This window comes from Neomonachus schauinslandi, chromosome 6 (assembly GCF_002201575.2).
Source record: "Neomonachus schauinslandi chromosome 6, ASM220157v2, whole genome shotgun sequence".
Lineage (NCBI taxonomy): Eukaryota > Metazoa > Chordata > Mammalia > Carnivora > Phocidae > Neomonachus > Neomonachus schauinslandi.
Genome location: NC_058408.1, coordinates 149,383,786 through 149,411,268, shown reverse-complemented (window position 1 = coordinate 149,411,268; position 27,483 = coordinate 149,383,786). Strand labels below are relative to the sequence as shown.

The window sequence follows — 27,483 nt, the reverse complement described above, 5'->3', positions numbered from 1 at the left end:
TCTTAATTCTTGAGAGAGGTTTGCTGAACCACTAAGGGAGAGGCATGTTTCTCACACACTTAGGGGATTTGGCTGCACAGTGAGTGAAAAAGAGAGATACAGAGGAGGCAGGTATGCCGAAGTGCTCGCAATTGGTGGATTTGGGTGTTAGGAATCGTAGTTTCCAGCGTACTGTTCTTTCAGGTTCTCTGTACAGTTGAAGTTTTTCATGACAAATAGGGGAAGGAGTACAAGTAAAATTGGGGGAATGCACATGAGATCCATGGACCATAGCGATGTCAGCATTCGGTTTGGATCCAGCGCTATAGTTCCGCAAGACGTTTCCCCTGGGGAAACTGGATATGGTATTACTTTGTACAGCCACATGTGACCACAATTATCTCAAAAAGTTCACTCAAAAAAACAAATGCTGGAAAAAATAATTTTAAAACAAGGAGGAGCAAACAAATGGTGTAAAAAGCTGAAAACAAACAAGCGAAGAACACAGTTTCTCAGCATGGCGTACGGGGTCCTGTGTGGTGTGACGGCCCTGTCCAGGCTCATCCCATCCTTGGTCCTCTCGCTGCCCCTCCCACCCCCCACCCCCTGCACAGCCACCTGTCCATGACACCCCACCTCCTACCTGCATGGCTCTTCCTTCTATTCCTCAATATCCCACAATCCTTTCCTCCGCAAAGGCTTTCTCACCAGCTGACTCAGTCCAGTCTGGCTACTTTATGAGGACCATTCCTTTGCAACATGGGCAATGGGGGTTGGTTGGAAGGACTCCCTGATTAACTGTGATGTTCTCCACCAGACTACAGGGGCACGAGAGCAGGCCTGTCTGCTTTGCCCACTGCGTCCTCCACTGTGCGACGATAAAGCTGATGCTCAGTAAGTAATTACTGAGTGACTTCACTGAGAAAGGATTCTGCACTCCCCAGACTCATCATCCAGGGACAGTACCTTCGCTGTGGCTTCATTTACAAGGAAATGGTCACAAGAAATAGAGGTGTTCAGCACTAGGCTCCTCCTCCCACTGAGGATGCAGCAGGTCACCCTGAGGCGTGCTCTGTCCTGAGAGCCTGGAACCATACATGTCCATTCTTTTTCTTTTTTGGATCATTCTGCCTTACGCTGTGCTCCCTCCTCTCCCTGGCCCGGGGTCCAAGGGGCCATTTGAGAGACCGTAAAAGTAACAGAACTGAGGCGTATGACTTTGGCATTGACAGTAACTGTGGTTTTCTATGGGAATCGCTCATCCAACCAAACAAGCGCTGAATTTAAAAACCTGAAACAGCGCTTGTTACAAGGACGTAGTCCCGAGAAAATGGGCTGGGCCATTTTCATATCGCAGTACTAACTAACTTTCAATTATTTAACACAAAATGATCTCTCATTTTTGTGAGTGCTTGTCAGAGTAGAAAAATAGTCAAATACTTTCTATGTACAGTTAATGGATAGGAACACATTTTACAAAGGTTCTGACAGATTAACAACAATAAAAAAGGTCTACAATCCTTGCAATATGAACTCATGATATCCAAACCACAGATGCCATTTTATAATGGAGATCAAATCGTCTACAAATAATTGATCTTCTGAACTGCTGTGTCTAAAGAAAAAATCCCTTGGGAAATCAGGACCACAACATGGAGTAAGTATCTGATCATCTGTGCCAAGCAAGGAGAGAGGGCACACACTTGGAATTCAGCAAATTATAGTCATTTTTAAAAATCATGCTGTAGAACCACGTTTCATAAGGCACTAAAGCTTCCCCACCAACGGGACCTCTTAATAGTTCAGATGAAATATTTTTCACGGTGTGCATGTGTGGATTTGGATTATAGGACTATTCCGATAAAGAGTAAATGATTAACTGGAGCCCTAAGTATTCAGGATGGGTAATGCTTCTCATTTTGAAAACTGCATTATTCAGCCTGGAATGCCATCTAGGAAATTGTTCATATAAGTTCAGCTACAACTCCCCTTCCACTGACCCAAACAGGGCTGAGGGATACAGTTAAGATTTCACTGGTTGCATGCAACGTTCCACATATCAAATGTGATTTCACTGCGCTGTAACTGCTGAGGGATGATAGGATACAGTGTAATGCAGATCATATACCTGAGCAACCCCTCCTTTAAGCTGCAAGTCCAGATTTTTGAAAAGAACTAAACACCCAGAGACACAAACACGTATACATTCTTGTTCCTTCACTTTCATTTAAGAAAAACTGCTATGATATTAAGGTGTAGACCCATTTTTGTCTCCTTAGAAATTTAAGGAAAACTGCTATGATATTAAGGGTAGACCCATTTTTGTCTCCTTAGAAATTTAAATACACACACACACACACACACACACGCTCAGAGTGGCAACAATTAATAAGGACACCTTTTATTAGAAATAATCCTTTGCAAAATAATCATTAAATGCATTCTTCTTCCCCTCCCTTAATAAGGTAGATATAATGATGTTCTGGAAACACTAGTAGCATTTGCTGGATCCTATAGGAATCTAAGGGTCTCAGAAATGAAATCTGTGTTACTAGACCCCAGGGTTTAGGTCAACAGCTTTACAGACGACATCTGCCGTCTGGCCATGGGATTTCAGGTCGTTAGGGAGGTGGTTCCTAAGCACTAACTTCCCCTCTATTATGCTTCTCCTAATTAAGCTGTATCATAGTTGTACTGAGGATGACTGGAGAATTATTTGGAGAAATGCTGATGAGCTCCCATGATTAGAGCTAATTAATACTAGAGTATAATTTAAAGCTGAAAAGACTCTCTGGCTTCTGCTATTGAGAAGCCAATCAATAAGTGAACAGGAGTTACTAGAAGACACTCCATGGGTAGGGTCTCCACATCTCCAGCGATCCCAGAGCGTAAGGAAGCTCTTTCTTGGCTGACACGCTGAGTCACTGCCCAGTTCAGCGTTGGGAACAAGTCCATGTGTCGGGACCCTCATCTTCTTAGAAACATGGCTTCCCTTGCCACGTGGTTTCTCAAACCAATTGGAGCCAAATTCCCATTCAAAATCATACTTAAAATGGAAATACTAACACCAGTGTTTTGCCTAAAATGCTGGCCCCTAAACACGGTCATATGAAAAGGGTCATATGAAAAGGGCTACGCTATGAAAAAGTGTAACTTCTTACACTCACCACAACATCAGTCCTCATTTTTCCGAAAGTCTTGATCAAATGGGCGTAATGATAATCTTCCATTTGTCGTAAAATAGCTGTCATACAAGCCACAAAGTTTCCCTGTAGAGGAATCAAAAGAAACAATTAGATGGGGAGAGAACACCACTCAGGAAACATTGGTATCAACTAACAGTCTGTCGTGGAAAGGGCCAAGGAGAAGCAATGGGGCGTGGGCAGGGGGGGGCCCCCGAATTCCGGGCCCCTGGCTGGCCAGCATAAGAGGACCGGTCCTCCCGACCTCACGATCTTAGGCTTTGCTATACCTCCTTCTCTCTAACTGCATTAAATGCTTCCTGACACATGGTTGTCTAGGCTGAAAAAAAACAAGCTCTAAATATTTTTGCATTAAATACGCAAAAATTAAAGACAGGATTGAAACCACTGACACTCTTGCTTTGTGCTCCATGGAAAGTTGCTGCTCTTATTACCAGGCGAAATGTGTCTGCAGCCCTTCTTCTTGGGCCATGGCAAAGAGAGGCCTTTTATTTCTCAAAATCTGCCCGTGTGGGGCGCCTGGGTGGCTCAGTTGGTTGAGCGACTGCCATCGGCTCAGGTCATGATCCTGAAGTCCCGGCATCGGGTCCCGCATCGGGCTCCCTGCTCGGCAGAGAGTCTGCTTCTCCCTCTGACCCTCCCCCCTCTCATGTGCTCTCTCTCTCTCCCTCTCTCTCTCAAATAAATAAATAAATAAAATCTTTAAAGAAAAAAAAATCTGCCCGTGTACCCCTTGGCCAATTTGGAGGCAATCACCACCGATTCCACAATGAGTTATGGTCCAATTCTTTTCCACAAGAAGAATGTGAGGAGGCATGCAGGCTCATCAGAATGTAAAGTGGGCGAGAGAAGGGTTTCTCTAGCAGACAGAGCAGGGAGAAAACGAAGAGGAGGAGGGAAAACAGAAACCAACCAACAGAATCAAGACATGGAAAAAACAACAGGCCAAAGCAGCTAATGAAGAGGCAGCCAGGATGTGTGCAGCTGGGGGTATGCACGGGCACGTGTCCACGCAGGTGTGTGTGCGCTCGCGCGCACTGAAGGGGAGTGAGCTTGCTGGGTGGGCGGAGAGTCAAGTGGTCCTGTTGCCGCTGTCCTCAATTTATCCCTTCTGTGAAGGACATCTTAAAAGCCATCCTTGCTTTTCTGTATTTTCCCCTAAATTAATGACATTTTAAGAAACACAGGACATATATTTTCTCCCATTAAATCAGTACAAGTCCAGTCCAATTACAGGATGAGACATCCGTTCAGACATATCCCCAATTTTACCCTCTTCAGTGTGTTCCCAAATCGCATACGGTTATGGACCCCACTCTTTCAAGCAGAGTATTTGATACCTCCATGGCCTCTGCATTCATCTGGAACACACACTTGACAGCAAAACGTCACAGTCCAATATTTCTCCCAATCCATTTGATTTCTCTAGTATACATGTGTGCTTCCAAATGAGTCCTCAAAGGGTGCATTATGCAGATTGAGCAAATACAAGAATGACAATATGGTACATTCCGTCTGCACAGAAATGTAGATTATTTGTGAATGATGATAATTGCCCAGATTTGGATTCCAAGTTGGTATTCGGAGGAAGAGTTAAAGAATGCTGGTTTTCCGCTGAAGGAATGATTTGTAAAATGGTACAATGTCTATGAATATGAACTTCTGAAATATGTAAGTATCTGGCATCCCCAGGAGCTCAGAAGAAGCTGCCTTTGTATCTCTACTCTTGATGAGATGCAAGCTTTCGGATGAGGGTCTTCGTAATACTACATGTTGATCGACCACCATGGGTGGAGTGCAGTGCTGAGGCCCCATTCAACCCCACCACTGATTCTCTTCTTATCCCATTTTACAGGCCATGAGGCAGAGGCTTAGTGCTTCCCCTCAATGAGTAAGCCACAAAAACTGGGAGTGAACGCAGGGCTGCAAGGTGGGCGCCTAGTAGCTGAGCTAATGTCTTTCCCCTTGTCCAGATGTGCATTTTAATTCTTTTTTCTGAGAAATCTGAGGCCGCTGCTGATGGCCAACGGGAGGTGGAGACTCATTTCCTGCAGGCTTCAGAGAAAGTTGCAGGAAGTTGAGAAAAGGCCACCACAGATGGCGCCCCAGTCTCCTCCCTGAGGTAGCCTTCTGTGGCCGGGGCTCCTCAGGAGAGCAGGAGTTTTCTGGAGCAAGAAGAGGCCTGTATCGGCCAAGACACACCTGGCAGTGGCTCAAGTTAATTTTCAGCAGGTCAGAACAGTTTAAAAATGGGGGCTTCCACATTAGAATCGCCAAAATCCCAAAGCTGGCTATGTGTAACTAGATGCAGTATATTTAGGTGCTTAAATATCAAGTCGAAAGAAAGAAAAGCAAGACCCCAGAGCAGGTTTGAGAATGCCAAGAGCGGGAGCACTGAGTGGCACGGATGAGAAAACGCAGCCCAACAGGAATCAGGGCAGATACTCAAACAGGCGATATGGAGATACTCAATTTAGGGAGGAGATTGCCACATAATGCTGCAAACTTCATGCAACAAGGCTGGGCTAGCTGGCATGATGCAGAAAATGAAGAAGTCAGGAGAACGTAGCAATCTCCATAAAGCCAGTCCTAGGACCATGCAAATGGCCAGTCGGGAAGACATCGCATGGGATGAGAATGTCACAGAGAAGGCAAGCCAGCGGCCTCTTATTTTACAGTGAGGAGGACTAATCAGGAGGACTCCCAGGGAAGGAGACAGAGGCAGGGCACCACCTTGAGTTAGAGGTCAAAAGGCCAGGGAGTGCAAATGCGCTATTCACTTCACCTACAGAAATGTTCAAGAACATGTGTGTTGTTGAGACTTTCTTTCTTAGAGGAAGCAAATCTTGCTATTTTACTACTCTTTACTACACTGAAGCTTTGGACCCCAATAGGAATGGGGTAACATGCCTGTTGAAATCCATAGCAATGCTCCCCCTTCCCTTTGGAATGGAGCCCCATGCATGGGATGCCCGTATTTCCAGAGGGAAGCGATGCGGTGACCATGAAGCTTTATTGCTCCCACGAACCGAGCAGAACTCCTCTGTACAGCACACTGGGGGGGGGTGGTTCTGGTTCTGGGGGCAGACACAGTGGGTCATTACAGAAGCTGTATTTGAACCCAGTCCATACACAAGAAGCAGCGATGGGGGAGAACTGTGAAAACTTTCATTCTGCAGGCTCTAAAGAAAATTACTCTGCTATGCTTTTTAACTGATTTATTTGAAATGCATTTAGAAGTCCTAGGAAGCTTTTGCTTTTGAACAATGGGTGGGTTGGCAGGTAGGCTGGTGGTAACTGTGCAGAACATGCCTGAATCCTGAGCATGGGGACCAGGCTGAGCACAGTGCCAGAGGAAAAACAAGGAAATAAATAAACATCATATTCCTCAGAGTTCAAAGCAATGCAAAGCAGGGGCAGAGAAGTCAGGATACAGTTGCAGGAAACTTAAAAATCAAGACACAAAATGCCTAATAAACAAAAAAAATGCGAACTTCATTAGTAATCACAGATGAAAATGGTATGTCATTATTTGCCTGCCAAAATAGCAAAGGAGTATTTAAGTGAGGATAATGTTAGCAAGGGGACAGGGGATGAGCACTCTCACACGCTGCTGGTGGGAGCATAAATTGCTATAACCTTTTTAAAAAGCGATTTGGCAATAGCTTTGAAAAGTCTTGGAAAAAATACTCATCTCCTTGGTAATTCTATGGCTAACAATCCACCTAAGGAAGTTAATTCAAAATATGAAATTTTATGCCTAAAGATGTCCGTCGCATTGCTGAAAACATCTGCATTGTGTTGAACAATAAGCGACTGTGTTAAAGAATACGACGTTTTATAGGATTGCGGGATAAAATACAGGATGCCCAGTTCAATCAGAATCTCAGATGAACAACAACAAAAATATGTCCCAAATATTGCAATGGAAAATATTACATGGGACATCCATACACAAACGCATCCATTTATCGTTTAGCTGAAGCTCAGGTTGAACCAGGTACCCTGTATTGCTGTTTGCTACATCAGGCAACCCTCCCAGAGTGTGATCATGAAATATTATGCAACCACTAAAACATAAAACATTAACTATGCAAATCTGAACTATTTTAATAACATGAGAAAATGCTTGAGGAACAAACATGGAGATAATTACATATCCATAGTTCAGCAATATAAAGGATATAGCAGAAAAAAGAAAATAAACATAAAGAAGGAACAAGGAAAAGAAAGAAGAAAAAACACAGTCATCAGGGGTTTGAGGACAAAACTAGATTATTTTTATAAACTAAAAATATATTAATATTTTAGAAGATGGTCCTGAGAGAAAAAAGATGTCATCTGGCAGCAGGGACCAACTCTCCCTGTCCCTGAGTTCTGTGTTTCCGGCTCCCCTATCATCAAAAATCGCATCCATGGACCACCCTGTCCAGGCAGATGTGGTTACTGCTCTGCATTGCTCCTCGAGCCCTGGGCTGCTTTTGCCTCTGAAACTCCTAGAACCACCCTCAGTGTTCAAGTGTTAAAGCTGCTTGGGCTCCCAGGGTACTAGGCAGGTGGACAGGTAGGAGAGGGAGTAGGCAGAATGGGAGACGGGTAGAACCAACAACAGGCAGAATGAAACACAGCTGGTGGAGGAGGGGACATCTTGCAGGAGGCAAATGAATCTAAGATGTCACTGCAGGATATAGACGCAAAAGATTTTTAAAAAGAAAAGATATGGGAGAATGGGAATTGAGGACGAGACCTACCTACTCTTTAAACAGTATCTTTGTCCGCTTTGCCTAGTGTAAGGGCTAAAGGTGAGTGCATGAATTAGAAAGAGCAATCCCAAGGGTTCTAATGCCTGGTGTCGAGGAGTTGTGAGGGTGTGCACCTCCTCTATGTAATAAAGACAGACTTAGCCATGTGACTTGAAGGTGGGGTATGAACTTGCTCGTGGTGGTTCCATCAATGAGATGAAAATAGGACCCTGGAGCTCACACTTTGCATGCACAGCACATCTCTTCTCTCCGGGACTCATGGCACAGGCAGAAATTTTAACTCCCTTCGAAGTGTTCTAAATGGCAAGGGATTGGGGGGCAGCTCCAAATTACAGAAGCCGTGGGAGCTGTGAACAGTGACCCAGGAGCACCAAGCGTGGAGGGCAGGCTCCAGGTCTGAATGATGGGAGAATTCCACTTAAATCTGGAATTACACTTCATGACTTCCAGGGATGACTTGTTGAAGATTTTGAAAACATTTTCACCGAGGTAAGTACTTTGAAGAGAAACTCATTTAGATGTTGAAGTTTCAAATATGGTGATGAAGACAAACCTCATAATCATCACTAAAGAGGAAAGAAAAGGGAACCCTCCAGCGACAGGTGTGATATACTGCTCAGGGGCACTGGGCAAGAATCGTGGTAAAGGTGGGAAGATGGATGACATGGCAAATTCCGAACTGATTTTCATTTGGGGGGTCATTCAAGCCAAAGAACCAATACTGTAAAGCAACATTATGAGCACAGAGTGTATGGAAAGGGAAGTAACTGAGAGCGGCATTCACCATTTCAAAGGTAGGCAAGACTTGGATGGATGAGTTCTTGGTACAGGGAAGGTGAAAGCTCTAGGGCTCTTGAAGGCTTTCTGTTTTCAAAAAGAGAAAGCCACAAGTGAGAAGTGTAAGGGTTCTATTTGCTATGAGGAAATTTAAAAAAGGAAAATAGAGAGTCCAAAACATTAACACCAGGAATACCTCAAAATGTTCCCTGGCCCAAAGATTCCTCCGAAGACTCTATAGACATGATGTTTGTGAAAATATTACTTCAGGGCTTCTGCATAAAGAATTAAGAATAATCCAAAACATGCTTTCACCTCTGTTTCCTCACATTAAGCTGAAAAAGAACACCGTTTAATTCACAAATGCTTAAGGACAAAGGGAATGAGGAGAGACACAACTTAAGACAAGAGAATTCTGGAAGCCGACAAAGGAGTCACGAATGGTTATGGAGCGCCCCAGACGCAGGAAGGCAGTGATCATCTAACTGGAACCTGCTGATTCCAGGCACAGAACCCTAGGAAGACTCAGAAAGCAAGGCTACATTGTGAGGTGGAAATCAAGAGCACTGATGTGTTTAACATGTGGCCTATCTGCCCACTCCCAGCATGTCCACGGAGGGGATGCTCCCACTCACTCCCAGGCAGGGGACCACATGTTTATTGTTGGCGAGGCAGGGGGGTGCCTGACAAAGCAGAAGAGAAAGAGGGGAAGGAGCCACCTGGCTCAAAGTATCTAGTGATAAGCAACCAAACACTCCACTCTCTGTTCCGCCCAGGTCCCAGCATATCAGCAAGGATGTTTAACCCCTTCCACCAGTCTTAGCCCCACATCAAACTGGAACAAGCCTATGCACTGTCTGCCCACAGAGGTTCAGCCCATCCAGGCTCGCTGCACCTCCAAGCTCTGTGCACACATGGGAAACAGATAGTCTGATCGAGACTGCACAGCCTCCTGAGTAAAGTCAATCAAGCAAGAGTAAGAGAAACCAAAACAAACAAGCAAAAACAGACCAAGAGGAAGGAAAAAAACTGGGGATGTATTAGAGAATTCAAAGATCTATAATAATTATTATAGATAGATTAGATAGATTATATTCATAAAACAAGAACATAATGTTATAAAAAAGGAACAAAGACCAAGAAAGGATTCTGGAATATTCAAACTATGATAGAAATAAACATTTTAATAGAAGTGTGGGGAGGTGGGCACCTGGGTGGCTCAGTCGTTAAGCGTCTGCCTTCGGCTCGAGTCATGATCCCGGGGTCCTGGGATGGAGCCCCGCATCGGGCTCCCTGCTCCGGCGGGAAGCCTGCTTGTCCCTCTCCCTCTCCCTCTGCCCCTGCTTGTGTTCCCTCTCTCACTGTATCTCTCTCTGCCAAATAAATAAATAAAATCGTAACAAAAAAAAAGAAGTGTGGGGAGGTAAAACTAACAAAATCCTCCAGAGCGTGGAACAAAAAGACACACACACATGCGCGCGCACGTAAGCACAGAGTAAGAACATCAGAGAATCCATTCAAGAAATTCAATATCTGGGGCACACAGGTGGCTTGATCAGTTGGGTGTCCAACTCTTGATGTGGGCTTAGGTCATGTGATCTTGGGGTCATGGGGTTGAGCCCTGCCTGGGGCTGCGCACTCAGCACACAGAGCCTGATGTCCCTTTCCCTCTGCTCCTCCCCCGCTTTCTCGCTCTTTTTCTCTTTCCCTCAAATAAATAAATAAAATCTAAAAACATAAACAACAACAAAAAACATTCAATATCTGATAGGCAGGGATTCCAGAAAGAAAGAACACAGAAAATGGAGAGACAAAAGCTGTTTTTATGAAATGATAAGGATATCCACATAAAAACTATTAGAATAAATGAGTTCAGCTCATTGCAGGATACAGGATCAAAATACAAAAATCAATTGCTTTTCTATACCCTAGCAATGAACAATCCAAAAATTAAATTCAGAAAATAACTCTATTTACAAAACCTTAAAAAAAAATAAAATATTTAATGGAAATATACCCCGTGTTCATGGATTGGAAGACTTAATATTGCTATGATGGCGGTATCCCCCAAATTAGTGTACAGATTCCATGCAATCCCTATCAAAATCCTAGCCAGCAACTTTGTACAAATTGACAAGCCAATCACCGATAACCCCAAACTGCATGATTCCATTGCTAGAAAATATCCAGAATAGGCAAACCTATAAAGGCAGAAAGTAATTAGTGATTGGCAAGAGCTGAAGGTTGGGGGTAAATGGGGAGTGACTGCTCATGGGTACAGATTTCTTGTGGGTATGATGACAATATTCTAAAATTGATTATGTTAGTAAACAACTCTGTGATTATACTAAACACTTCAATTGTTCACTTTAAATAGATGAATTTTAGAGTATATGAATTATATCTCCATAAAGCTGTCAAAAACTTTTTAAAAATAGAAAATAATTAAATGATATAATTTTTCTCAAATGGCATGCACTGAGCGTCCAGCATGACCAAGACTCATCGTCATGAGATTTCACAATACTAGGGATAAAACAACGGTTCTAAAACATTAAAGAGGAAAGGAAAGTGAAAAGCTGCATAGTGCATTGGGAATTGCTAACAGAGAGGATGGGGTGGGGGACAGCTAATTCTCAGGACAAGTAAACTATTTGCCCTGATCAATCCAGGAAGTATACTACTTAGATGTAAAATAATAGTAACATACTTGGAAAAACATTTTCAAATTCTATGAGCCTTGTAAAGTTGTTCTTTCTCCTTAGATTTTTTTTTAAAGAGACGGATGACAGTTCTTCCCCTTTGCTTTGACTTCCTCACTTACGTGTTTCCATGTCATATGAAACATCTTAACCCTTTTAGAACTGGAGGGGAACTACAGAGAAGAAATGAACATTGAAAATGCAGGTGGAACAATGCTGTAAAATGAAAGAAAGGAAAAGTGCGCCATGCAAAATACATCAGAAGGCACATGTCATTGCTGTACTTGTGTAAAGGTATTTCATGTGTTGTTAACTGACTATTTGATGAAGCATAAGATATAACTGAAAGACTGAATCAGGTACTATTTTAAAATGAAGGTTCTCAGAAAAATGAGTATTCACTCACATCATTTGAACTTAGTCCATTTTCCCAGGAATACAATCCATGGTAAAACTGAGGACTGTGTTATGTTCCTTTTCTCATTTCAAGATCAATTCAGTCCCACGAAGCCTTTATCCAATGTATGGGGGTCTTTTTATTCATTTAGCTTCCAAAATATTGCAATTCCTTATTTATTAAGGACCATAAAGTGAGGAAAGTTTGTAAAAAGGAACTACACAAAATTAAAAATAATACGGTTGAGAGACTACACTAATGTTACCTATTAGCTTTTTTCAACTCCTAGCAACAAAATTACACCTGTATCTTAAATTTAAATTGAGTGTCCGGTTGAGTTCATAGAGTACTGGTATTTCATATTATCACAGACACTATAAGGAGAGAAATCTAATTTTAAAAACAAAATCAATTTCAATTTTACAGCAGCAGTAATTGTAGGAAAACATTTATAGTCCAAATATACCGAAAGGGACTATCTGGATCTTAAGCTACCCGTAACAATTATCTGCTACTTATTCAATGCAATAAATTAACCACATAAATATTCACATTTGTTAGAGGATAAAAATAAATTACAATAAAATTTTACATATACAATTATACTTTAGGATATAACGAGGAATACATACTTTGTATACAACTTCTTAACATAATCCATTTGTTGCTAACACAAGTCAGAGAGTAAAGCAGAAAATTTGTATTTATTTTCACGAACTCGGCAAATCAGGTAATATTAAAGCCTTAGAGAGCTTAGGATTTTCCAAATCTTCTCCCATTATATATAGCATCTTTATACACACTGTAGTAGAAACAATAATTAATGTATAAATAATAATTTATACACACCGTAGTAGAAACAATAAATAATAATTTATTATGACCATAATAATGGTCATAATAAAATTTTACCATTGAAGGGCGGATCAATATTCCTACATATTTTTTTTAATTGACTTCTGTCCATAAAGGACACTATCACCATCCTAGTTACAGATTACAGTTGAAACTTTCTTGGATAAAATGAAATTCCTCTTTATGAATCATAAGGATATTATCCTCAATATTATTTGTATTGGTTGGATGTGTGGGTAAAGAGGAAACTATGTCACATACCAAGTGTTAAAAAAATTAAGTTCATGAATCATAAGGAGACAAAATGTATTTTGAAATATGAGATTATTATATAATAGAAACAGACAATCTTAATTATAACAATATCATTTCTAAGGAAATACCTATTTATACATAAGCAGATATATGCTCAAATACTATACATCATGATACAGCACTCATAGCTTATCCGCTTATGAATCTGTATGCCCCCCCAAGGGATATTGAAGCTAAAGGCCCTTGATGTTTATTTTCAAAGTCTCCTGCTGTGGGGACGTGTGACAGAATCCTGGGGTACCCAAGAGGAATTTTGCAGAGCAATGTACCTGTCTAGCAGGTATGTAAAGGAGAACACATCCCATTGGGGCTCCATGCTGACCTGTCTCCACCTCACCACAGCCCTGAGGAAATCAAAGGTTCCCGAGAGTCTCAGGAAATGAGGACACTTAGAATATACCAGAAGAAATTGAGGGAATAAGGCCAAAATGATGGGAAGATTCAAAGTGGTGCAGGGTATTAACAAGTACAACAGTTAATGAACATTAAAGAGTGAGCATGTGTTGGCAGCATGGGGCTCCTGGGGGGAGGTCAGAGGGGACTAAAAAGAGCCCTGCCCAGATCAGCACACATGGGGGGCAGAGAAACAACCCTCTTCCACACCAGTGGAACCAAGTCAAAAGGACACAGAAGGATGCTTGAGGAGGCTCCCTTGGCCACAAGTGAGACAATCAGGGACTGAGTTTCAAAAAGAATAGTAAGAGAGAAGGATTATAAACATTAAATTTTAAAAACATGAATCTACACTGATAGACCAATACACAAGTGAGGGGAGTCAGGGGATGAGAAGCAAAGGCAAAGCGCTTCCTTATAGAAGACTAAAAAACATAGATGGATAGAAGATTTTAGATAGAAGAATGGAAGAATTCAAAGATCGCCACTTTCGACCCCAAAAGGACTGGTTGATTCCAGCCAGGGTCTCCCATGGGTACTGAAACCAGCAGGTCAAGGTCACTGGAAAGGAAGATATTTGCTCAATTTGAAAGTACTGTATCCTGCCCACAGATTTTTCTGTGCCTCCTAGTATGATGGCCCGCTAAGGACACATTATCACCTAGGTAGTGTTTTGTGCCAAAAACCTTTGCTCATGACGAAATGCACAGATCCAGAAATGGGACATTTGGCAAGACAATTGGCTTAGGCCTTCAAAAGAATCAATGAGGAAATTTCATTTGGGTCATGTATGATATATTAGGGGATCATGGTTAATTTTTATAGATGTCATAATCTTATTGACTATGTAGCAGAGTTACTCTTAGAAGATACACGAAACAATTAAGGATGATGAGTCCTGTCATCTGTGGTGAACTTTTGGTCTAGTAAAAAACAGGTTTACATTACACAATATACAACACAATGGAGGAAGGGCAGAGATAATGCATTTGGGCAAAATGTCCATAAAGGGTGGATCTAGTTAATGAGACAACTATTTTTACTATAATATTTTTTTTCAAATTTCTTTATCTAAGAAAAAATTTCAAAATAAAAAGCTGAGGGAATACAGAGTCTACCCAGTCTAGTGGAGAAGACACACATGACAACAATTAAGACACAATTTCACAAATATTAGAAAAGAGGGTTATTACAGACTGACAAGGGAATTCTAAGAAGGAAGCATTTCTTTTCCAATCACAGGAACTATTACTCAATATAATAACAGGAACACAAGCAATGATTTAGCTATTTTAAGATATGCTTGGGGAGGGGAGATAGGAGAAGTGAAGAGCTTTAAGCAACCCAAATTCAGGAATATTCACTCAGGAAAATGAGGAGCTGAAGTATAACTAAATGGGGGTGTACTGCTTTTGCATATACAAAGCTCCACCATATGCATTCTTCTCAAATGTAGGGATGGCTGATTGGAGCATGCACTGAACATATGTATTCTCCCCTTAACAAAACAGTTCACAGTGAAAGCAAAAGGGAAGAGCAGAAATATCCTGTTTCCCTACCAAATAGGGATCTTCATATCACTCAGACTCCTTCCAATATTTTACAATATTGTTCTCTTTGTGATAAAAGTTATACAGCTGTGTCATCAAAAAGTAGTTTAGGGGGCACCTGGGTGGCTCAGTCATTAAGCGTCTGCCCTCAGCTCAGGTCATGATCCCACGGTCCTGGGATCGAGCCCCACATCGGGCTCCCTGCGCTGCGGGAAGCCTGCTTCTCCCTCTCCCGCTCCCCCTGCTTGTGTTCCCTCTCTCGCTGTGTCTCTCTCTGTCAAGTAAATAAATAAAATCTTAAAAAAAAAAAAAAGTAGTTTAGGAGTCAATGTTTCAGAGGCAGACATTCTGGAATAATCACCTGAGATCAAGAATGCTGTGCAAAGCAGAACAGGCTATTTCACCTTTCTGAGCTTCAGTTTACACATCTGTACAATGGCAACAATGATTTAAAAATCTGGGCTTCTTGAAAGGTTTAAATTGGTCATATACATAAACTTATTAGCACAGCTGGTTGGCTATGTAACGAGAATGGCTCTCATGGGGGCGGTGACGGGTGCTGGTGATGAGGAATAAAATACAGAAACATACACAGAAGATTATTTTAAAGCCACTGAGTTTATATACTAAAACTCACAAAACATTCGAGACAGCATCAAAGAAGACCCAGAAAAAACTGAAGAGATATATTCATAGTTTAGAAGAAACAACATAGTTTAGCTGCCGCCAATTATCTAGTTACAAACGGGTGTTTACTGTAGAAATCAACGACCTAATTCTAAACTTCATACAGAAAAACAAATGACATGAAATAGCCAAAGAAACACTGAACCAAGTAGGACACTACCAGAGTTAAGACTTATTATAAAACTACAGATACCAAAGGGGCAGCTTTACTGGTGAAAGAGCACATCAGTGAAACGAACTGACCACATATCGGGCTCACTGAGTCTCAAAACAAGTGCCAAGGAAACTCAATGAGAAAGTGAAGTATTTTCAAAAAGCGGTATTTCCAAAAGGTACATTGAGACAGGAAGGAAAGGGAGGGAAGGACGGCCGATCCATATCCTACACCATATACAAAAATCAACTCAAAACAGATCATACACCTAAATGCAAAAGTTAAAATAACAAAACTTCTACAGGAACACACAGGAGAAAACCTTCATGAGCTTGGGTTAGGCAAATCTTTCTTAGGATACAAAAAGCATAAGACAAAAGAATAAAAAGAATCGGACTTCGTCAAATTAAAAACATTTGCTCTTTGAAAGATTTTGCAAAGAGAGTAAAAAGGCAGGCTGTGGAATTGGAGAAGATATTTGCAAAATGCATACCCGACAGAAAGCTTGTACCCAGAATATATAAAAACTCTGAAAAACTCAATAATAAAAACAACCCATCAAAAAATTGTCAAAAAAACATTTACATGGATACTTCACCTAAAAAGAGATACAAATGGCCAAGACACGCAAGAAAACGCATTCAGTGTCACTAGTCAATACGAAAATGCAAATTAAAACCACAAGGAGATACCACGACACACCTATTAGAATGGCTGAAGAAAAAAAAAAAAGCAGGAAGATGCAGAGGAACTGAAATTCTCCTGTATTGCTGGTCTGAAGGCAAAATGATACAGCCATTCTAGAAAACACTTCGGCAGTTTCTTATCGTTAATCACATACTTACCTGATGAAATGACACAACCATCCTGCTTTTAGGTATTTACCCAAGAGAAATGAAAACACAGGTCCATACAAAGACCTCTACACAAATATTTATAGACAGTTCTACTCATAATTTCACACAGGGAGATATCCAACACATCTCCTATCAGTAGGTGAGTAAACAAATTGTGGTACATTCATAGGATAGAATAGTACTGAGCATGATAGTGACAGTGAGAGAAGAAGGGCCCCAGAGGGGCAGCAGGGACTTTTGGAGGAGAATGGAAATGCTCTTAAGTCTTGCACTTGGTCTTGATGATGCAACTGTACATATCTGTCAAAATGCAGAACTAGACAGTATGGATGTTACTGTATTACCTTGAAAATATATGCAAAGAGGAAAATTTGATCATCATAAAATTCCCTGTAAATGTAACAAATCCTGATATTATAGCGGATTCTTTCTTGCTCTTACACATAGAGAAACAGACTACTTTTAATAAAAGCGGGATCACACTTTAATTATTGTCACTTGCAAATGGCTTTGTTATTCGGTGGTGCAAGCCCCACATCATTACTCATGTTTTTCGCATCATTCTGGAGTAGCCATGCCAATTTATTCTTGCACATGAATGTTACAACCACATGATTGAGTTTGAAACAGGTCCCAATGGAATTTAAATTGAGATTCCACAGAATTTTTTAATTAATTGAGGAGGCTTAGGGTATCAGCCTTCTCATTTCCGCAAATATAATGTGTGTCCATTTGTTCGAGTCTATTTTTATGCCATTCAAGAGTATTTTGCAGTTTTCATCATACTGATCATAAACAGCTCTTGTTACTGTCGCTCCTACTGGGAGGGGCGCTTTTTCAAAAACCTTTTAAATTTTCTATCTTTATTTGTATATTTGGGAAGTGACCAAATTTAATGTGTATATTTTGTGACTGAATTTACAGAATTCAGTTATTATTCCCAACAGTTTTTGTTATGGGGGAGGGGGGCTCTAAAGAAATCAAGTATCTGTCAATAATTTTGTGCTGTCCTTTGTCATTGCTGTGCTTCTGTTTTCTTATTCAAATTTCTAGACTTATGACACAGCCCATCATCACCAAGACAATGTCAAGTTGTACTAATAACCGCTGGTGTCTCTGTTTTCTTAGAGATTTTAGTCGGCATGCTTTTAGGGTCTGATTCTTTATTTCTATTTCTTTTGAGGTGTAACAGACATGTAACATGGTATAAGTTTAAGGTGCACGATGAGTTGATTTGATATATTACACACTTTTTTTTATTTTTTAAAGATTTTATTTATTCATTTGACAGAGACAGACACAGCAAGAGAGGGAACACAAGCAGGGGGCGTGGGAGAGGGAGAAGCAGGCTTCCCGCAGAGCAGGGAGCCTGATGCGGGGCTCGATCCCAAGACCCTGGGATCATGACCTGAGCCGAAGGCAGACGCTTAACGACTGAGCCACCCAGGCACCCCTATATTATACACTTCTTGCAATACAATTACCACCATACCATTAGGGACTCCTCAATCAGGTCCATAATTACCACTTCTTTTATGTGGTGGGAACATTTAAGATCTCGTCTCTTGGATATTAGCTGAAGACAGACCCCGTGTATCATGTTAAGAAGTATTCCTAACTTAAGGGATCACCTGTAACAAAACATGTGAGGCTAAACAAATACGGTTATGGTATTACTACAGTGGAAGAGTTTGATCATTGAAGAGTGAATGGATCAGCAATAAAATTAAGCATAGGGGAAGGGAGGGGAAAATAAAACAAGGCGTAATCAGAGAGGGAGACAAACCATAAGAGACTCTTAATCATAGGAAACAAACTGAGAGCTGCTGGAGGGGAGGGCGGGTAGAGGGATGGGGTACGTGGGTGATGGGGCATTAAGGAGGGCACATGATGTAATGAGCCCTGGATGTTATATGCAACTGATGAATCACTGAACTCTATCTCTGAAACTAATAATACACAAAATGTTAATTGATTTTAAATAAAAACAATTTAAAAAAAATGAAGCATCCAAAAAAGCACATAGGTAAGCTTGTAAATTCTTACTAATGGGTAAAAATGGGACTTCCTAGGAAACATAAATATGTAAGGACAAGCTATAATAAAACAAAACTTAGAACAGCAACACTTTTCACAAATCTCATTTCCCAGGAGGGTAACGGAGCCACTTTATTAATTAATTCATTTAACAGGCATTCCCAGAGGCCTGCTGTATGTGCAGTCCATTCTGGGGCCGCACGAAGCTCACATTCTACTGGACAGAGTGCATTCACAGGGAGCCTACTGGCAGTGAAATTGAAACATTAGCTTCACTTGTCAGAGTGGAGGTAAACAAGCATGTTAATAACGGAGACTCTCTGGTACCTGGAGTAAGGTGACGTCACGCACTTGATAAGCACACACTGCAGGCGTCTTCATAACAAATTTTGCAAAAACAAAACAAAAGAACCCTCTTGGATGTCCTCTTGGTGAAAACAGTCAAGGAAATATCAATTAAAATATATAGCAATTACCCAGAGTTAAGTAAATATTTTTCATATTTCCTATTTATTTCCACATACACATAATGAGAATACTAGAAGAAGCCATTCCATCAATCTGATTAAAATTTAGAGCCGCATTTTATAATTACCAAATTACTTAGCTTTGATCGTGACCATCATGATTTTAAATTAGGGAGTACAAAATAATGGTTTATCGAGATTAATCTTAAACAAAAGTCATATATATTTAAGATTAATGTTTTTACCCTATGACAATCATGTGCATTGCAGTTATTTGCCAAGCACATAAAATTTAAAAAGAAAGCGTCACAAATCAAATTGGCTTTCCATTACCTGAACCCAACACTCTAATCACAAGTCACATAGAGAAGATGCAAATTGGAAGTCACTTTCCAACAGATGCTCCGTCAAGATTTCTTTATTTTTTACTAATCTTGCTTAGGCAAGATCTTAACAGCAGCATGTAGTGGAAGGTAAATCCATAAAGTGGTACTATAATGACTAATTTTAATTGTTTTCCAGAATCACTACTTGTTTTCAAAATTGAGTATGTTTTTCACAAGCTAATTATGTGGCTACACAGTTAAAAGTTTGCAAAATAGAATGCTCCTAGTTCCTGTCTGAAAAAAAAGCAGGGCGCCTGGGTGGCCCAGTCGTTAAGCGTCTGCCTTCGGCTCAGGTCATGATCCCAGGGTCCTGGGATCGAGCCCCACATCGGGCTCCCTGCTCGGCGGGGAGCCTGCTTCTCCCTCCCCCACTCCCCCTGTTTGTGTTCCCTCTCTCGCTGTGTCTCTCTCTGTCAAATAAATAAATAAAATCTTTAAAAAAAATAAACAAAAAGCATACAGGATAATGAGGCCCACTTGTTTTGAATTTAAATCAACTGTTTAGGTGTCAGGAAGAGGCAAAAAGCAGAAATCTAGGTTGATCAATTAAAAAGCACAGTCAATAGGAGGCATTTGTTGGAGAGAATCACAAACCTCAAATGCAACTACATGCAAATTCTGGTAAGGCAGTCACCATTATTTGGGATAAAACCGTTACCACACATAAAAAGCAAAACTGCAGTATTAATGTGGACGAAGGTATGGGCCTCCGAGACTGTCCCTGAGTCACTCCACCCCTCCCCAACTCCAGCTGTTTTGCAGGGTGAATTGGGGCCCCTCCCAAATTCATATGTTGAAGTCCTAACCCTCAGCACCTCAGAACATGACTGTATTTGGAGAGAGGGCCTTAAAAGAGGTACTTAAGGTTAAATGAGGTCATAGGGGCGGGCGGCTAATCCAATATATCATTATAAGGAGAGAAGATGCACAAAGCCATGCAGAGGAGGAGACATATAAAGAAGAAAAGGAGGGAGCCATTGGAAGAAAGCACCCTGCCCAAAGCCTTGATCTAGGATTTCTGGATTTCCTCCAGAAAGGTGGGGAAATGAATTTCTATAGGGTAGGCCACCCACTCTGCCTTATTTTGATATGGCAGCACCAGCAAGCTCCCTCACTGCTCAAAACATACTTCCACGGGGTCCTAGAACCTTCCCTAGCTCCCTCCCCCTGTACATACTGCCTGCCCCTGCCCTCTGAAGAATGCTCCTGATGCCCTCCCTCCTCTTCCTCAGAGCTTGGCTTCAAGGCCTCCTTTTCTAGGAGCTAAGCCTTAGAACAACTTAGAAGTTGTAGCCCAGCTCCGTGTCAGCACACCTGATCCCCGTACCCTGTCTATTTCAGGAACATTATATGATCCACTTACTATCATCATTGTCTATCAACTCTCCTCGTTAGAATATAAACTCCAGGGGCTCCTGGGTGGCTCAGTTGTTAAGTGTCTGCCTTCGGCTCAGGTCATGGTCCCAGGGTCATGGGATCGAGCCCCGCATCGGGCTCCCTGCTCGGCGGGAAGCCTGCTTCTCCCTCCCCCACTCCCTCTGCTTGTGTTCCCTCTCTCACTGTATCTCTCTCTGTCAAATAAATAAAATCTTTAAAAAAAAAACAAACTCCACAAGGATAGGGATCTTTGGCTACCAACAGACCCCTCTTGTCTCTAGAAAAGAACAAAGAATCCGTGTATGCATTCGGTTGTCATTTTCAAAAAATAATGTTTAAAGTCAGAGAAAAGGACAAGGCCTAATACAAACAAGTACAAGGTAAAACTGTTCCATCCGGCAAAGGTCATGACTTGAAATAAGGAGAGACCAATTCTACCAGTGGACAGGAAAATGACTTCTGACGAAGTTACCCACTGCTTTTCCAATCCGTTTAAAGATTTAAACCAGGGCGCCTGGGGTGGCTCAGTTGCTTAAGCGTCTGCCTTCAGCTTAGGTCATGATCCCAGAGTCCTGGGATCAAGCCCTGCGTAGTTGGGCTCCGTGCTCAGCGGGAAGCCTGCTTCTCCCTCTGCCTGCCGCTCCCCCTGCTTGTGCTCTCTCTCTCTGTCAAATAAATAAAATCTTAAAGAAAAAAAAAAAAAATCCCTAAACCGATAGCTAATGGGTACCATTCTAAAGAAATTCATGTACCAAAGCAATTTTTACAATGAACTCAAAATGCATGTTCTGAGATAACGGTGCTTCTAGAGTTGCACTGAATTCATGTTTGCAACACATCTCCATGCTGGGGTTTGCCAGGAGGGCACCTGAATGCTAGAATCTACCTTGGAGCCACAGGTATTCCCAGGTGTTCTTCCTCTCAAGTGCATGCTCTTACCCATTTTATCGTTTTCAAAGCAAATTAAAGCCTGCCCAGGAAAAAAGAATCACCCGATGAGTCTTAGAGAAAACTGCCTGCTCACTGAATGGAAATCGCATTAATAACGACAATCCGATATGCTGGAGAATTTGTGCAATTCTGTACGTACAGCAAAAGCATGGGGCTCTGTTGTAAGACAAAAGTACGGTCTGCGAGTCTATTTACTAGGCAGTAACGAGGTTCTGCTCCAGCGTCCAAGGGCGGCCTGTGGCTTCTCTCCGAGGCAAAGCTTCCCCTCGGGGCTCAGCCACATCGGATCACGATAAGCCTCCATCAAAACATCCGGCAAAGGCTAAGACCAAAAGGCGGGTGCTGATGCCCACCCAGCCATCACAATTCAGGCATTAATCCAGGAAAAACGAGGAAGCTGAAAGCCTCATTCTGCTAAAGGGCTTTGATTGCATTTGAGAGAACCTCACGCCCAGTGCACTGTGCTGGTCACTGCCCAGCAGATGAGAAACAAAGTGAGCCTTTCCGCCCCCGTGGGGCCCAGGCAGCGTGGATGTGACCCAGACACAACTTTCTGGAGGGTTTCCTGGGCACGCTGCCTCTGTATGGATCAGCACACAGTGAGGTCGTGCAGCCAAATGACTGAACTCCCCTCACTCTACCACCTGAGAGCCTCATCTTTTCATAAGGAAAGCAGGCAAGGGCAAATGTGGCTTGTTTTGAAATATTAAAATTGTCTTCAAATTGCTAACATTTTTGTGATTTTGCCAGATGGACAATCTACTTGATTACTAACATCAGTTATGAGTCAGGCCATAAAATTTCAAGTGAAGGGTTATGAAGGTAATGTGGAAGAAACAGCCAGAGCTCAGAAAAATTCAATATGCCAGGTTTTAGAAAGGCTCAAAAAGTCCTCCCTTATCACATGGCTGTGAGTGGGATCGCTGAGAATCCATTCTCAGGCCAGCCTGAAAGTCGCTCTGAGACATGGCTTCCAGAGCTGACTGTGTCTGAGCCACAATGAAAACCTCAATGTCGATGCCCCAACATTAGGGTCACGAGACAAAGACGGCCTCATTCTGACTCCCGCCAGGCTTGGCGTGACCGTGAAGTTCTTCCTGCCTTGGAGGAGGAGGCCAGGAGGCCACGGGGCCAAGCTGAACATCACTGTGGCTTCACCCCTTTCTACGCACTACGTTCCGCTTAGAACTAGCATGATCTAAGCCTTTTGCAATCAGAGGGCAACATTTCGGGTCCAGGAAGAATAGGGTCCTTTCTATGAGAACCAGAATCTGTGCAGTGTTCAGACCACCCACTGTAGCCAGACATTTTGGTACACGGCTACTGACAGGTGGCTCAGAATGAAGACAGCAGGGGACTAGAGAGGCCAGCTCACACCCATTTGGTGTCTCCTTCCTGACAGTCGGATGGGTGCTCAGGACATAATTGAGGATACAAGAGCAGAGGCATTAGGAACACGGCTTATAAAACGTATTGCTCAGAAACAGTTGCCAGCTAGGCCCAGAGTTACGGGAGCTGACGTTGACAGAGCCTGACAAGTCTAGCCTCACCTCCCTCTGCCCCAGGGCTCTCAGCGATGGCCAGGTGGCTCCACCTGTCTCGTGGACACATGCTGCCCTAGCCCTGAATACAGGGTGTCCAGGACAGAAGCTCTGGAGCAACAGCACCAAGGACTAGGACAAGCAGGGTCAAAGAAGACGACAGAAGAGACCGCTGGGATATCCGAGGTCCTTGGGGTGGTCCACTCACTGCTACCCACAAATGTGAGTGTCATCCCTTGCTACAGGCCAGGCCCTGTGCTGGGGCTTGGAACATGAATGGAAATGAACCAACATGGTGTCTGCCCATGTCCAGTGAGAAACGACCATTAAGGGAACAATCTCTGCATTGGGACAGGGCCAGGATGGGTGACATGGTGCTATAGGGGAATGAAACGGGTAACCTAGCCAGGTAGAGGCAGGGATGGGGGGGGGGGGGCGGTGGATAAATTCAGTCCAGGCAAAGCGGCTGCTTAATCACAGTAGTGAACGCATCAGGAGCCCAAGATCTGGGAGCCCAACAGGCCTCGTTATGGTAGGCGGTCAGAGAGGTAGAAAGAGGACAGCAAAGAAAAGGCCATGAGCACCAGGCACGGGATACAAGAGGCTGTGCAGAGCCAGAAGGCCAAGGCACCTGGCTGGCAGCATCCACTAACCCTGTTCTTATATGCGAGACTTCATCAGAAGCCAAGAAATAATGGGGAGAGGGGCTCAATCGTATTTGCCTTCAAATTGCTGTCTAACAGCTAATCATTCCCAGAGCAGACTGGACACTACTCCAGTCCAGAAGTACAGCAACATGATAGGGAAAGAAGGTTGCCTATTATGGAAACTTGAAAACACCAACAATTTGGATGTTCACTTTGAAATGAGCATACTCCATTAACTACTTCGTATTTGGCTTGCTGTTTACACGCTCTTATGCACAAATGCCATTCCTTTCCTGACAAGTACAGAGTGAAAGGGGGGAAAAGATTCCTTTGGAACAGCTCCTAATTTTCTAGACTATGTATCCAACAGTTAGAAGGCTAACTCCACGGAAAGACACAAGTGATGAAGCCCTGCCTTTGGTGGTTGGCCGTATGGAAGGACACGAGGCAGAGATTATCAACAGGAGAAGGTTTGGGGGGCACTCTGTGGTCATTTCTCTGGAATCTAAAACGAAAAAACAATAATCAGAGAAAATGTCAAAATGAGAAACCAGAGGGCACACCAGATGTTCCCTGCTTCTCCTTGGGACGCACCTATAGACACCCTTCTTTGCCTACAGCATGGAAAGAGCAAGGGGGGGCGACTGTGCTTGACTGAGTAAAATTCTTCCTTTCCTGTCATTGCCAATAAAACACTCAATTATTAAGAAAAAAAAATGTCAGCTTAGTACTTAGAAAATTCAGTTACAAGGGGCCTGCTTGTTAGCACAATTCTTATTCTCCTCCCCAGTAATTATTTTTTTATATTTTTGACATATAATAACATGACTTCCAAATCTCTCTAATTCAGATTTACTGGCAAAGGGAGAATACTTATTGGTGGGAAATGTGAATTTCAGCATATAGTTTGTAAAAACAGATTTTATGTATATATAGTAACTTACTCAAAAATTGACTGCCAAAGTATAGGCAGTGATTTTTCAGATACCTACTTCCGGTCTGATGGTTATGTATAGCTTTTTCTTTCTATTCCAACAGCCCTGTTAACATATTTAGATTCATTAAAACATATGTAAACTATCTACTATTTTGAGTTTAGGAATTTTTATTATATAATCACTCCTCTCTGCCCTTCTCGAAACTCCTGCTTCAAATCTTTGTTTACTTTTATTTGAAATTATTTATTTCAAATAATATAAGCCATGGTAAAAAAAAAATACATATACATATCTATACACACATATGCATTTTAAAACATTAGTATTTCTTAATAGTCTTCCTCCATTCTGAAAAGCATGGTCCAAAGTTGTCTTTGTATGTAATAAAAAAGGGTATCTTTTCTTAATAAATAATTAATGGCTTGTAAAAAAAAAAAAGAAAACTGATTTTCCAGGGACAGAAAGTAAATACATGAATTTTTAAGAAGGAGCATGTAAGCCCAAAGCATGGTTATAAACACATACCCAAGAAGACATCAGTATCTTCCTGTTGTTTCGAGTCTCCAACTCATTTTGATATGCAGAGTAGCAGAAAACGACCCACAGCAATGGCCCTCTTTTTTTTTTTTTTTAAGATTTTATTTATTTATTTGATAGAGAGACAGCGAGAGAGGGAACACAAGCAGGGGGAGTGGGAGAGGGAGAAGCAGGCCTCCTGCCGAGCAGGGAGCCCAATGCGGGACTCGATCCCAGGACCCTGGGATCATGACCTGAGCCGAAGGCAGACGCTTAACGACTGAGCCACCCAGACGCCCCAGCAATGGCCCTCTTGCAGGGTTACACTAACCCATTCCTGTCTCCACAGCCACTCAGCACTGTCTCACTTTCCCCTTGCACCACGGGGGGACCAAGAAGCAGAGCTCCCCCGGAACTTCACCATCCAGGAAGATTTCCAGGGCTCCATTGCAACAAGGAGAGGGAGAGTGAAGGAGGATGGACCAACGTCATTACAAATGCCACTGCTTTAGAGAGACAGACATCACTCCCAGAGGAGCGAAGCACTCATTAGCAGCTCGATTCTGATGCTCTGTCTTCTCCATTGGTTCCTTGGTGGAGAATATTATTAGTATTCTATCAAAGAAGTAGGAATTGAAGGTATATTAGCAAAATGAAATAATCAGGCTCAAAAAATTGTGAGTTAAGTAACATGTTATTAAATTAAAGGGTATTAAAAGATCATTTTGCTAGGACTAATTGATTTTTAGCTTTCTAAACAATAAGCCACACAAAATTCAATAGTTCATTTGTTTCTGTATAGATTCTTAAACTATTTTTATTCAAAAATATCCTCAAAAGATACTGATTGGCATTGTTCATAAGATGAAATGATCAAACATCTTCATGAACTCAGAGTGGTTGGGAGGGTTGACTGCTGAGTTGGGACACGGGTCCCACAGTGATGGAAGATGCTAACACTGGGTAAGGGGTACCTGTGAACACACTGTAGGATCTTTGCAACTTGTCCATAAGTCTAACTATTCCAAATTATAAAGCTCCTTAAAAAAAATAGGAGAAATGCAACACCCCCAAAAAGGGGATCTCTCTTTCTAGAAAAACTATAAAACTCATCTAGTGAGAAAACTTGTTTATGATGTAAAGTTGCTGGTTATTTTTTTTTTTTTTACTTATGTAAAGATGTCTAATCAAAAAGCTTGAACAAAAAGAACCCTGCATGAGTCTGCTACTGCCACCCAGTGAGGTCCATCCTGCTCGTCAACGTGACACACTCTGATTTAAGCCATTTTTTTATATTGGACACAACAAAGGGACTGAGACTTGAAGAGAGATATTTGAATCTCACAAACGCAGTATTTGTGGGCATGCTAAATACTTCTTCCTAGAAGCTGATCGTAAAAGAAGGTAAAACTACATTGATGGATGGGGTGCCTCGAGGATGGGGTTTATTTTTCAGAGATAGGGAGATGCTAATGACAAAAAAGGTGATTTAGGAAGCTAATTATGCAATTACTTTCCAGCCGGCCATTTGTAAGCACAAATCCTGATTAAAAATGAATGCAGGTAATATCAGCATGTAGAAAGTTGGAGGTCTGAACCCCTGTGCAGCTCCTGGAAGCTCAGATACAGCAATGCACAACACCCCCCCCCCACGCCCACGTCCAAGACTACAAAGACAAAACCACCAGACTATGCTATTAGAACTGCATCCTGATGGAATGTCATCGAATTAACAGCCTCGGTCAGACACTCACCGTGTTAGTACTCAGCTACGCAGCAGGCCCGTCTACACACAGCACCATGCTTTACTCTCCTCTGAGGGAGGACGATACCTCTGCTGCTTGTCAGAACAGAAGAAGCTGAACGAACATCCAAAGATGCAGAATGTCCTCCCGAATGTTTAACTTCCATACTTTTTTTTTTTAAAGATTTTATTTATTTATTAGAGAGAGAGAGAGAGAGAGAGCACAAGTAGGCAGAGTGGCAGGCAG

General features: G+C 42.1%; 1 protein-coding gene across 1 annotated transcript in view; it reads right to left on the bottom strand.

Annotated features, from left to right (window-relative positions):
• DOCK1 (dedicator of cytokinesis 1) overlaps positions 1-27,483 on the bottom strand; it is a 428,835-nt gene that overhangs the window by 177,595 nt on the left and 223,757 nt on the right. Inside the window, exon 28 of the mRNA XM_044916230.1 lies at positions 3,147-3,248. Coding sequence (XP_044772165.1) covers positions 3,147-3,248 — 102 coding nt within the window. The remainder of the gene's footprint in view (positions 1-3,146; positions 3,249-27,483) is intronic.